The following is a 12783-nucleotide window of genomic DNA, read 5'->3' as shown; positions in this document are numbered from 1 at the left end:
TAATGCAAATAGCCTGCTTTGAAGTGGAGGCATCTTCTGCAAGATTCCCTGATTTGGATATGCAGGTAAGCCTCTTTTAAGTCTAGAGTTACCAACCAGGCATCCTTGCCTAGCATAGGTAGTAACTATTGTAGAGTCAGCACCTTGAATTTTGGAATGTCCAGAAATGTATTTAGAATGGATAAGTCCAGAACTGGACGCCATGATTTGTCTTTTCTGGGTACCAGGAAAAGTTTTGAATAAAAACCTTGTCCCTTTTCTGGTACTGGTTGAAACGCGCCCATATTCATGAGGGATATAACTTGTTTCTGGGCCTCTGCCCACTGATTTGGAGGCAGATCTGGCCATCCGTTTGGGATTGGCAACGTGTGGAAATGAAATCTGTATCCCTGGGATACTATATTTAAAACCCACTTGTCCTGGGTAATCAGTTGCCAGTTTTGTGCATGAAGTGCCAGTTTTCCCACCAAAGGGGCGGCCAAAAGATAAGTGCTTGGCGATTGCAGTGGAAAGTAACTGAAACTGTTTACCGTAGGAAGGTGCCTTGTTACTTCCAGATTTGGAGGTGGAGGCACCCCATTGCTTTGTTCTATAAGTTCCTTGTGACTGAAACCTGGAGCCTTTGGAATGTCTGGGTTTGACCTGAGCGGCTCTGGTGGGCACTGGAAAGGACCAGTTCTTAGTAGGCCAGTGCCTACCGAACCTGGGTGGCTGCACTTGTAGGAAATCTTTTGCAGTTTGCATAGATTTAGCTTTATCTTCCATCTTTTTCAAAACTTCTTCTGCCTTATTACCAAATAGCCTGTCCCGTTGTAAAGGAGCATCCAACAATTTTGCTTTAACATGGTCAGGCAGATTTTGCTCTTTGAGCCAAGCATGCCTTCTTATCACAGATGCAGTTACAGCAGCCCTGCAAGAGGCCTCCAAGGAATCAAAACCACATTGCAAAGTATGTTTTCCAACTTGTTCAGCTGAATGCAATAAATTCTGCAACTCTTTATTTTCTACACAGTCAGAAATCAACATAATTTTCTGTTTAAGTAAGCCCATGACATGCTGTTGATATTTAAGCATATGAAATTGACAGTTTAAAGCCCTGATTGCCAAGGTTGCAGACGTGTAAACCTTCTTACCCCATCTATCCAGCGCCTTGGAATCTCTATCAGAAGGGGTAGGATTTTTAGCAGTAAAAGCCTCAACACCCTTGGGACCCTTTGAAATGGTTTCAGGGTCAGCAGTAGGGTTTTTAAAAAGGAATTTGTGGGAGTCAGGAACCCTGTAATATCTGTCTGGCTTACTAGGAGCCGGCCGGAGGCAGGGAATCAGGAGTCATACTGGATTCTGAGAAATCATCAACAACAATGTCTAGAACAGGAGGTATAGCCAAAGGCCTATGCTGAGGAAGAAGGAAATCCCTGAGTCTCTTTTTAGATTCTGAAAAATCCTGACTCTCCCAGTGAAAGTGCTCCTTTAAGGTATGCAAAGTTTCTCCAAAAGAAAAATCCTCAGGAGGAGAATAAGAAGGGATGGATTCTTCTGCATCAGAGTCCTCATAAGTGGGAATAGATACTTCCTGATCAGAAGAGGAATCAGAAGAAATAGAAACCTGATCTGAAGATTCATAGTCAGTGCCTTGCCTAGGCCTCTTATTAGGAGGGAGATGGGTACCCCTGATCAAGGTAATTAAATCATCAGCCATTTTGATCATTTGTTTTTTAGGCATTGGGGCCAGTACACATAGTCCATGCGTTGGTTTTTTAGACAGAGAAGTAGCTTTTGGCCTTAATTTTGAAGATGGCATCAATTTAATATACAAATCTTTAGGCCTGAAAACACCCTCAGAAGCAGTTGCCTGCTCAGCGGCTCCGGACCCATCCAAGGTAGAAACATCCGCGGGTTCAATACTTAAAGTATCTCGCTGCATACCGGACTCCAAATGGGTCTCAGTAGAGGCCTGCAAATCAAAAGTAGCGAGTATCAGGAGCTGCAAAAGTGCCTCACTGAGTACCGCCGACTGGCTTAGGAGAAGCTTCGTAGTCAGTTTTGGACCTCGATGGTCTGTCTCTGTCTTTTTCTTTGCGCTTTTTAGGTATTCCGGTAGTCAGATTGCTAACAGATGACATTTCTGGATAGTTAAATCTCGAGCCAAAATATTTAGAAGCAAAAATATACCGACGTTTAATAGTGCGTTGGTTAAATTTAGCACAAAACCGACAGCAAGGCACATTGTGTTCAGGGCCTAGGCAAGGAATACAGTACAAATGAAAATCCTTATGAGGTATTTGCTTCCCACAAGTAATACAATTATTAACTTTTACTGACATCGGTAAGGAGCAAGAAAAAGTTTCCCCAACGGGGTACTTAGCATTTAGTTGAAGACTTCGGTTCTGAAACTCGAAAACGAAAATTTCAGGAGTCGGCCAACTGGCACTTGCAAACTGCTTCTGCTTCGGGCACCGTGCGGCAAGAAAGACTGATGTAATGGCGTCGGCTGCATGTTTTATATCCCTGACGTCATGGAAGAAGGGACAGCAACCAACACAGGACCCAAGACTTTCTTGATCAGGCCGACTGAGGGCAACCTACCAGCAGATTACCCAAATATAATGACTGCAACAGTGAAACATGAAGAACATCTACCTACCTTACACTGTGGGGTAAATACAATGGAATTGACACCCAGCTAGCAAAACATCCATCATCAGGACTTGAAAACTGCTCAGTTGTAGAAGTCTTGCAGTGCTTAAAAAAGCTGTCTTTCCTGTTTGATCTTCATACCATTGTTAAATTTGTTCTTATGATTACATAAGGTTACTTGACACACATCAGTAAAGCTCCTAAATGTGAAGATCTTGTTCTTTGAATGATGGCAGACAAAGTGTAAACATTTACAAAATGTAAAATTTTGTGAGAATATGACTGCAGAGGAAGAAAGATGCAATGATTATTATCAAGGTAAGCAGCAAGCACAGCCAACAGTATTCTGCAAATAAAAAAAAATGTTTTGAGTGTTAGAAAAGTAGAGTGGTTTGAAAAAGGCAAAATTTGCCTTTGACCCATATCAACAGTGTTGGAATGGTACATATAGGAAAGCTACAAGTAGTTGGTGTTGATGAAATTGAGTTCCTACATACTCAACAGCTCTCTGTGAAACTGATTAAGCAATAAGCGGTTGAAGTGTGAAACAGAACTAGGTCACCAGGGAGAAAATGTGGATCAATGACTTATTGCAAAGGAGGATAAAGCCCACAGAAAGAATCTTGAGTCTGACTGAATTGCTGGAAAGACAAGATGATGTGAATCTGTTAAAACTTTGTCAAAACTAAGATGCACAGTGGACAGCATCAAGAAATTGTTGCTGGCATTGAAAAAGTGTTCTACCACTGACAGCATCTGAGACAACACATAGAATAGCTAAAGTCACTATGATGCAGTTTATAAGTACATACAGAAAAAAGTACAGTTTTGTACCTACCATAAATGTAGATGTTCGAGTGTTCACCCTGCTGCAGTCATCACACTTGAGTTATCCTGCTGTCAGGCGGTCCCGCAGTCGGCCCGAATTCCAAAGTCTTGGTCCGGCGTCGGTTGTTGTCGCTTCTTCCCTGACGTCAGTGCACCAGGGGTATATATAAGAGGCATCCAACGCCATTTTCTTCAGTTTTTCTTGCCCCAGATGTCAGATGCCCCCAATAGGTAGGCAAAATATATATATATATATATATATATATATATATATATATATATATATATATATATACACATATATAAAAATAAAACAATACCTTCAGGCACAAGCAAATACACCACAGAGGTTGTATAGGATAGAGTGGCATAGATATGTTCAGCTAGTTCAGAGGGGATGGTGGGAGGGTAACCTGGACTGCAGCAGGGTGAACACTCGAACATCTACATTTATGGTAGGTACAAAACTGTACTATGTTCATCGTGTTACCCTGCTGCAGTCATTACACATGGGTTGAATCCCAAAGCTAAGGATGGGTGGTGGAGTTAAAAAGGGTTTGAAGAAGCTAGTAGGCCCTGCAAAACTGCAGTGGCAAAGCCAGCTCTAGTCTTATAGAGTATAGAGGTAAGTGATAGTGTCTGGTGAAGGTGTGCACTGAACTCCAAGTTGCAGCTTCCAGAATTTCCTTGGTTGGTACCTCCCTGAGAAAGGCTGTAGATGTAGCTGCAGCCCTGGTGGAGTGGGACCTGATGGTGGCAGGAACCGGTTTACCATGATGAGTGTAGCAGAAACATATACAATGTCCTATCCATTTTGAAATGGTCTGTTTTGAGATAGCTTTTCCTAATGATGTCGTAGCATAAGATACAAAGAGCTGATCAGATTTTCTGAAAGCCTTAGTTTTATCCAAGTAGTAACGTAGCTGCCTGTGAATGTCCAAGGAGTGCAGGAGTCTTTCTCCTTTGTTCTGGGGGTTTGGGAAGAAGGTGGGTAAATGAATGGTTTGGTTTAGGGCCACACTGGATACCAGGAGGGGTTAGTTCATAGAGAGACTCTGTCTTAATGAAAAATGAGGAAAGGCTCCACTGCCATTAGTGCCTGTAGCTCTGAGACTCTTCTGGCTGAAGTTATTGCTAGCAGCAGGACAGTTTTCCATGATAGAAACTTTAAGTCAGCTGAGAAAGCTGGTTCAAAAGGTGGCAGTGTAAGCTTTTCCAAAACAAAGTTGAGATCCCAAGTAGGTGTTGGTGCTCTCCTGGGTGGTCTTATGTTCTTGGCCTCTCTGAGGTACTGTTTTAGGAGTGGATGCGAAAATAAAGGAGGATCCATGTTGTAATGAGCTGAAATCTCTGAGGCGTGGATCTTAACAGATGAAAAAGAAAGTCCTTTGTGCAGCATCTCAATTAAATATTGTAGAATCTGAGGAATGTCTGGCTCAAGGGGATTTTGGCCTTTAGCCTGGTTCCAGGCGCAAAATCTTTTCCATTTGTCTGAATAGGCTTTCCTGGTGCTGGGCCTCCTGGCCTCCAGAATGACATCCAAAACAGCTTTAGATAGAGTTGTTGGCTGGTTATTTAGGTGATTTGCCATGCAGCCAGATTTAAAGTCTTGAGCTGGCTGTGTAGAATCTGACTGTCTTGCTGGGTGAACAGGTGGGGAATTTGGGATAAAATCCATGGTGGGCCATGGGCCATGTTCCTTAGTATCGTGTACCAGTGCTGGCGTGGCCAGTCTGGAGCAATGAGTATCATTGTGGCCTCTCTAATCTGACTTTCAGCAGCACCTTTGCTATTAGAGGCAGTGGAGGGAAGGCATACACTGTCAATGTTTTCCAACTGAATGAGAGGGCATCCACTTTCCAAGCTTGCGGGTGGAATGTCCTTGTGCAAAATTTTTGAAGTTGGTAGTTGGGGTTGGCAAACAGATCTATGTCTGGGCATCCCCATTTTTGAGTTACCATTGCAAATACTTGTGGATCCAGTTTCCACTCGTGGGGATCCATGATGTTTCTGCTTAGGTCGTCTGCCAATGTGTTTTTCTTTCCTGGCAGGAATTGTGCTTGTAATTGAACTTGGTAAGTCAGTGCTGTGTTCCACAAGGTCATTGCTAGTCTGCATAGAGGGCAGGAGTGTGTTCCCCCTTGCTTGTTTATGTACCACATTACTGTGGTATTGTCTGTCTTTATTATTAGTTGTCCTGGGTGTAAGAGGTCCTTGAAAGCTGTTAGTGCATTCTGTACAGCTAGCATTTCTTTTTGATTGATGTGCAGGTGCACTATCCTGCCATGTGCGCTCCCCAGGCATAGTCCGATGCATCTGTTGTTATAGTTTGCCTGGCTGTGGGGTAAGGTAAAAGGCTGACCCTTGTTGAGGTGACATGCGTGCCCACCATAGAAACTCCTGTTGAAGGCAGGGAATGAGTGGTATCATTGTTTCGAAGCTGTGGCTGTGTTGAGTCCATATGCTTTTCAGGTACCACTGTAATTTCCTCATATGCAGTTTTGCAAATGGTATTAGTAGAATGCAAGATGCCATGAATCCCAAGGCCTGCAGAATTTTTTTTTGCAGGGAGCTGGGTCTTTGTTGCCATTATTTTGAAGTACTGAGTCAGTTATTGTTGCTTGTCTGGCGTGAGGTAAGCCATCTGGGCCATTGTATTCAAGCTGGCACCCAGGGATATTATGTTTTGTGAGGGCACTAGTTTTTATTTTTTTTTTCGTTTACTGTGTACCCTAGGCAACTTAAGAGATGATTGACAAATGCCAGATGTTGTAAAAGAATGTCCTTGCTTTTTGCTTGAATAAGACAGTCATCCAGGTATGGGTATATCTGAATTCCTCTTTGTCTGCAGTATGCAACTACTGGTGCCAGGCATTTTGTGAAGACCCTGGGTGCAGTAGATAAGCCAAAGGGCAGTGCAGAAAATTGGTAATGGGTTGAACCTGCAATAAAACGGAGGTATCTTCTGCAATTTTGTCTGATAGGGACATGCAGGTATGCCTCCTTGAGGTCCAACGTTACTAGCCAAGCCTTCTTGCCCAGCATGGGAAGAAGCTGCTGTAGTGTTAGCATCTTGAACTTGGGTACTTGCAAGAAGGTGTTTAGAATTGAAAGGTCCAGAATGGGTCTCCATGTTTTGTCCTTTCTGGGGACTAGAAAGAGCCTCGAGTAAAATCCTTGTCCTTGCTCCTGTATAGGTACCTGTTGAATGGCTCTCATGTCCATGAGAGCTGTAATTTGTTTTTTTTGCCTCTGCCCATTGATTTTGTGGCAGGTTTGGCATTCCTTTTATCCTTGGCAAGGTGTGAAAATGGAATCTGTATCCTTGTGAGACAATGTCCAGGACCCATTTGTCTTTTGTGATGATATGCCAGTTGTCTGCAAAAAAGTGCTAATTTTCCTCCCAAGGAGCTGCCAAGAGAGTTTTGCTTGGCAGTTTGAGGGTTAAGTCATTGTGTTTGTCTTCTAGTAGTTTGGGGTCTGTCTCTCCTCCTTTCTGGGTTGCGGCACCCCATTGGCGATCTTTGTAAGGGCCTTGTGACTGGCCTCTGCCCCTTGGGTGTCTGTACATGCCCCTCCCCCTCTGTGGTCTGTCAGAAGCTGGAAAGGACCAGTTTTTTGTTGGCCAATTTCTGCTGAAACATGGTGGTTGTACCTGTAAAAAATCCTTGACCATTTGCATAGATTTTGCTTTATCCTCCATTTTCTTTAGAACTTCCTTTGCTTTGACACCAAATAAAACAACCTGCTGTAAAGGTGCATCCAATAATTTTGCTTTAACACGGTCAGGAAGGGCTTGTTCTTTTAACCATGCATGCCTACATATGACAGACCCAGTGACAGCTGCTCTACAGGAAGCTTCCAGTGAATCAAAGCCACATCGTAAAGTATGTTTGCCCACCTGCTCAGCTGCATGCAGCAGATCCTGCATTTCCTTGAATTCAGGCTGTTGAGAATGCGTGCTCATCTTTTGCTTTAATTGAGACATTAGGAATTGCTGATATTTCAGCATGTGGAACTGACAATTTAATGCTCTCATGGCTAGGGTAGCTGAGGTGTATACCTTCTTTCCCCACCTATCTAGTGCTCTGGAGTCCCTTTCAGAGGGTACAGGGTTTTTAGTCATAGAAGCCTTAGCCCCTTTAGGACCCTGGGAGATTGTTTCTGGATCAGCAACAGGGCTTTTGTAAAGGAATTTGTGAGAGTCAGGTACTCTATAGTATCTGTCTGGTTTGGCTGGAGCAGGAGGTAGAGAATCTGGATTTAGACTGGATTCTAAATAAACATCATCCACAATGTCCAAAACTGCAGGGATGGCAAGTGGTCTGTGCTGGGGAAGTAAAAGGAACTCTCGGAGCCTTTTCTTTGAGTCGGAGTAGTCCTGGCCTTCACAGTGGAAATGTTCCCTCATGGTATGCAAAGTTTCCCCAAAGGAATAGTCTTCAGGGAGGGGATGCTGAGGGGATGGAGTCTTCAGCATCAGAATCTTCATAAGGAGGGAAAGAGTAATCCTGTTCCTCAGAGGAATCTGAGGAAATGGAAACCTGGTCAGAGGAGGCATAATCCTCCTCTTGTCTAGGTCTTTTGTCTGGAGGGGGTTGGGATCCCCTGATTAGAGTAATCAAGTCTTCAGCCATCTTAAGCATCTGTTTCTTAGGCATAGGGCCTTGAACTGGAGACCGATGCACCAACTTTTTAGGTTTTAAAGGAGTTTTAAGTTTAGCATAAGATTTAATGGTGAGAGTAGTCGGTCTGAAAACACCCTCAGAAGCCGAAGGTGTTTCTGCAGCACCGGGTTCTCCTTGTGTTGAGATGTCGGTAGGGTCTAATAGAGTAGGCTGCGTCAGCCTAGTTAGCTCCGATTGAGAGTCCGAAGCTGTCTGGGGCTCCAATTCTGCGGTCGTCAGGGGCTGCGTAGGCGCCTCACTGAGAACTGGGGAACCGGCGAAAGGCCCAGCAGAGGCCTCAGAGTTGGGCTTTGGTCTAGGCTGCCTGTCCTTATCCTTGCATTTTTTATGCATGCCGGTCGTCGGAAGCTCCAACGGCATGGTATAATTAAATCGTCTATCGAAGTAGTGTCGAGCGCAATCAAAATGACACTTAATAGTTCGTTTATTGAACCTAGCACAAAACCGACAACTAGTGACATCGTGGTCTGGGCCTAGGCAAGGAATGCAATAAGAGTGGAAGTCCTTATGAGGTATTTGCTTCCCACAAGAAATGCAATTGTCAACTTTTTCTGACATCGGACTGAGGCAAGAAAAGGTTCCCCAATGAGGTACTTAGCTTTATGAAGACTTTGGACTGAAATTCGATTTGAAAATCTCAGGTGACGGCTGACCGGCACTTGCGAACTGCTTCTGCTTCAGGCACCATGCGGCAAGAAAGACTGAAGAAAATGCCGTCGGATGCCTCTTATATACCCCTGGCGCACTGACGTCAGGGAAGAAGCGACAGCAACCAATGCCGGACCAAGACTTTGGAATTCGGGCCGACTGCGGGACTGCCTGATAGCAGGATAACCCAAGTGTGATGATTGCAGCAGGGTAACACGATGAACATCATGTGTTGTGGCAACTGTGGCACTGGCCACCCTTACAAGAAGTAATGGCAGATGGAACACAACAAGCTTAGTGTGCATAAGCTGCATACACTGCACTCCTAAAGTCTCTTCCCTTGCCTTTTCAGAGGGTAAGCCATTGCTGCAGTACACTCTTCAATAAACCGTGTTAGTAAGAGCACTTTCTGTGTGCGATGACGACTTAATGCACTAAGCTGTATGACATGCTCCTTTCACAACTAAGTGCTGCTAAAACATCAGTGCACATTTAATTCTGATACTTTACCAAGACAATTTTCTTAATCTCAAAGTTTATTGTATTTCAAATTAAAACACATTCCAAACTTCTTGTAAAATGAGACCTTTATGCTATGTTAGTAGGTATAATTTCTGTCATCTAGTGAGCACGCTAATTTCAAAAATGTTTTGCCACTAGTCAAACATAGATAAAACAATACTGCAGGTGACGACAGTAATATATTTTCAAGTGTAAAATAAAAAAGATAACATATTTCCTTACCATCTCCTTCAATCACACGATTGCAATGAAAACAAACATCTCCAAACAGCTAAAAACAGAAAGCAGAAACAAGTTAAATGACAAGATTAATATTAGTTCTACTGTATTGTTGTTTATTTTTGCAATACTATTTTTAGAAAGGTGTCCTCATGAAAACCCATTAAATGAAAAAAATATATAGTTACTCACCAGCTGAGCAAATGATAATTTTGTCATTAAGCATCTGACAATGAAAATATTTATACCTTTCTCTCTCTCTCTCTCTGTGAACAGTCTTGCAAAGACAGCAGTCTAAACACTTCTTAACTCATTAAACCCTAAGTAATGCCTCAGGTATTTCTCTAGGACCATCCTAGCGAAGCCTGTAGGCACCTAACGTGCTTCCAGTAGTACATAAGAATTGTTACAGATATATAGTATGCATTAATCAATCGATTTATTACATAGTAACTTACTTTGTGAATTAATCCCAGATTTATATACATCAATATTTACATGAAATTAATAATATTATCTCTTAAATATTGCCCTTTGTAACATTAGTTTATACTACCATCCAGTGAAGTTTTCCACATGATTTTTATGTTTTTTGTATATATACTTTTTGGCTTTTTAGATAATGATGATGTTTTTAATACAAATAGGGATATTAAAACTATGCATTTTTTACATTCTTCATACTACTGTTAACCAACATAATACATGGTTATTTAAGCAATAACCCACGCCTGGGTGTGGGTAATGCTGGATTTACCCACAGTTGGTGTGGTTTGGCCAAACAAAGACAACCGTGGGTAATTCCAGCATTACCCACATCCAGAAGTGGGTTATTGCTATTATACAATGACATTATTTAAGGAAAAAAATACTTACTTTTCTTAAATACTGGCATTGTACAACGCCTACGTGCTGCCCTTCTGCAGCTGTCTGGTATTATGCGGCAGTTCTGATGTACTGCGCATGCGTATGCTTATGCAGTACATCAGATCTGTGTGTGGAAGCAATGGAGAAAGCAAGATCTCCGTTGCTTTTTAAAAGGTGTCTTGCTATGTTAAAGGAGTTTAACATAGCAAGACAGCTTTAAAAAAAGCAACGGAGATCTTCCTTTCTCCATTGCTTTTTTTTTTTTTTTAAAGCTGTCTCACTATGTTAAACCTGTTTAACATAGCGAGACAGCTTTAAAAAAAGCAATGGAGAAAGGAAGATCTCCGTTGCTTTTTTTTAAGCTATCTCGCTATGTTAAACCCGTTTAACATAGCGAGATTATCTCCGTTGCTGTAGCAAAAAAAAAAAAAAAAGAAAGACTTATACTAATAGAAAAAGTCCAGGCGACCAGACCTTTTTCCATTAGTATAAGTCTGATTTACAACGGGCATGCTGACCAATCAGCGTGCATGTTTTGGAATATTAATGGGGGGGTCATTGTATAATTAAGTATTTAATAGTATATAGGTTTTAGATACCTATTTTGTTTGTTTGATTGTGTCTTTCGGCTTTTCCTGGTTAGGGGTTGCCACAGTGGAACTCCGGTCCGCTAATGATTGGCAGTAGAGTTTTACGTGCTGGCTTGTCAGGTCTAACGCACAACCTTCAACGAAGGAACGCCCATTCACGCATGTCGCCACACAGAAGACGCTCTAACTGAGAATCGAATGGGCAATGTCCAACTGTGAGGCGGCAATGCTACCGCAGCACCACCACCGCAGTACCTATATATCATATAATTCTCAATATGATTTTATACTGCCATCTAGTGACATTTTTAGACCATTATTTTTTCTCTATGTATTAATGGAGAAATTTCTTATCTGTATATATTTTTTACCTATTTATATAATAGAGATGTTTTCAACTACAAGAAGATTTTATGAAGAATTGACTTATGTATTACAATTTTATATATATGTTTTAGATAGTTGCCAACTAAAACAGTATATAGGGTTTTTTTAACTTAGTTGAAATCACCAAAGTATTGGATGGATCAAGCAGCCTATTTTTTAAATGGATTTAGAGATGTGATTGGTCAGGCAGTGATTTACTGCAATTAACTTGGTGTATTTAAACTGAAGTTTTTTTTGTTAGAATTATTAAGTCTGAAGAAGCGTTCACAGTAACGCAAAAGTGCTCACTACATTTTTCTCTGTCTGTGTTACATGTAATAAAAGTCTCCCTCGCTTTGGATGGTGTTGCCTCTTGAGTTTCTTTGGATTTTACAAGTTTTTATCATAGAGGCACTTTACCCAGCTGACTGTGTTTGCTCTACTCTTATAAATAATAAACAGTTAAAGTCTATGCTGACCCTGGTTGAGGTTCATGTGAAGTGCGGTTCTCTCAGCATATGCCACCCTCTTGAAAAGGTATGTTTTCATATTGCTTTTGATTTTTTTCCAATTCTGATTCTGTAGCGCTGTCTTGAGCTCTAGGTTCCCTTCTAGTGCGTTGATGCTGCACAGGTGAATCTGAAGAAATCTGCCTGCTAACTGTTCCTCCTTTCCAAATGTCAGTTTAAGTCACTGCTCTGTCATCGCTTATGGCAATCACCAAGATTCCATTTTTCCCATGCACTTATAAGCCAAGTCTTGGCTTCCCTTTCATGCTTAGATACAACCATTTCTGACTCAATGTATTTAGTGGTCACAGAGCTGCTGAAAGCTTCTAAAACTGCATAATTTCTTGTAACAGGACATCCAGTCTAGGGTTGAGACCACTTATCGCTTGTAGTGTCTACTCTATGGTGCTGAAGACAAAGATACTTGTATTTATTTATTTTGCCTTTGTTTACCCGGATAGCTTGACTGGGTTTAGTATGAACCCCTTAAAGTGGAGGTCCATGAAGAAAAGCTCCATATACTGCAAAATCAACAAGACAATCATGAAAATTTAAACACAAGTTGGAGAATTATATACATTACAAGATTATGCATAAAAAGGGATTATGCAAAAACAAATTGGACATTACATACAGTACAAGAATCTACTCCTAACATATATAGCACATCTGTGTAAGGAGGAGATATTTAACAGACAAACAGCTCACAAGCAGCAATACATTTATTCAATAGGACTACATTATTTTACTACACCAAGGACCTATATACTGACATTAGTTTTTTCTGAAAAAAATTGCTTCTAAGTGGAGAGAAAAATGACATTAGGAAGTAATAGCAAGAAAGATATAGCTGAGTGAGAGAAGAAGGAAAGTATTGTAATGAGAAATCAGAAGTAAGGAAAGGAGTTA

At 41.6% G+C, this 12783-nt stretch overlaps 1 protein-coding gene across 6 annotated transcripts in view; it reads right to left on the bottom strand.

Moving 5' to 3' along the window:
• Positions 1 to 12783, bottom strand: part of LOC122801553 (LIM and senescent cell antigen-like-containing domain protein 1) — a 1529428-nt gene that overhangs the window by 259635 nt on the left and 1257010 nt on the right. For all 6 annotated transcript variants that reach the window (XM_044070988.1, XM_044070989.1, XM_044070991.1 and 3 more), the window contains exon 8: positions 9546 to 9594. In XM_044070988.1, coding sequence (XP_043926923.1) covers positions 9546 to 9594 — 49 coding nt within the window. The remainder of the gene's footprint in view (positions 1 to 9545; positions 9595 to 12783) is intronic.

Source organism: Protopterus annectens, chromosome 5.part0 (genome assembly GCF_019279795.1).
Source record: "Protopterus annectens isolate FY-2018-M chromosome 5.part0, PAN1.0, whole genome shotgun sequence".
NCBI lineage: Eukaryota > Metazoa > Chordata > Ceratodontiformes > Protopteridae > Protopterus > Protopterus annectens.
The sequence above is the reverse complement of the archived record's forward strand: the minus strand, read 5'-3'. Positions and strand labels throughout refer to the sequence as shown.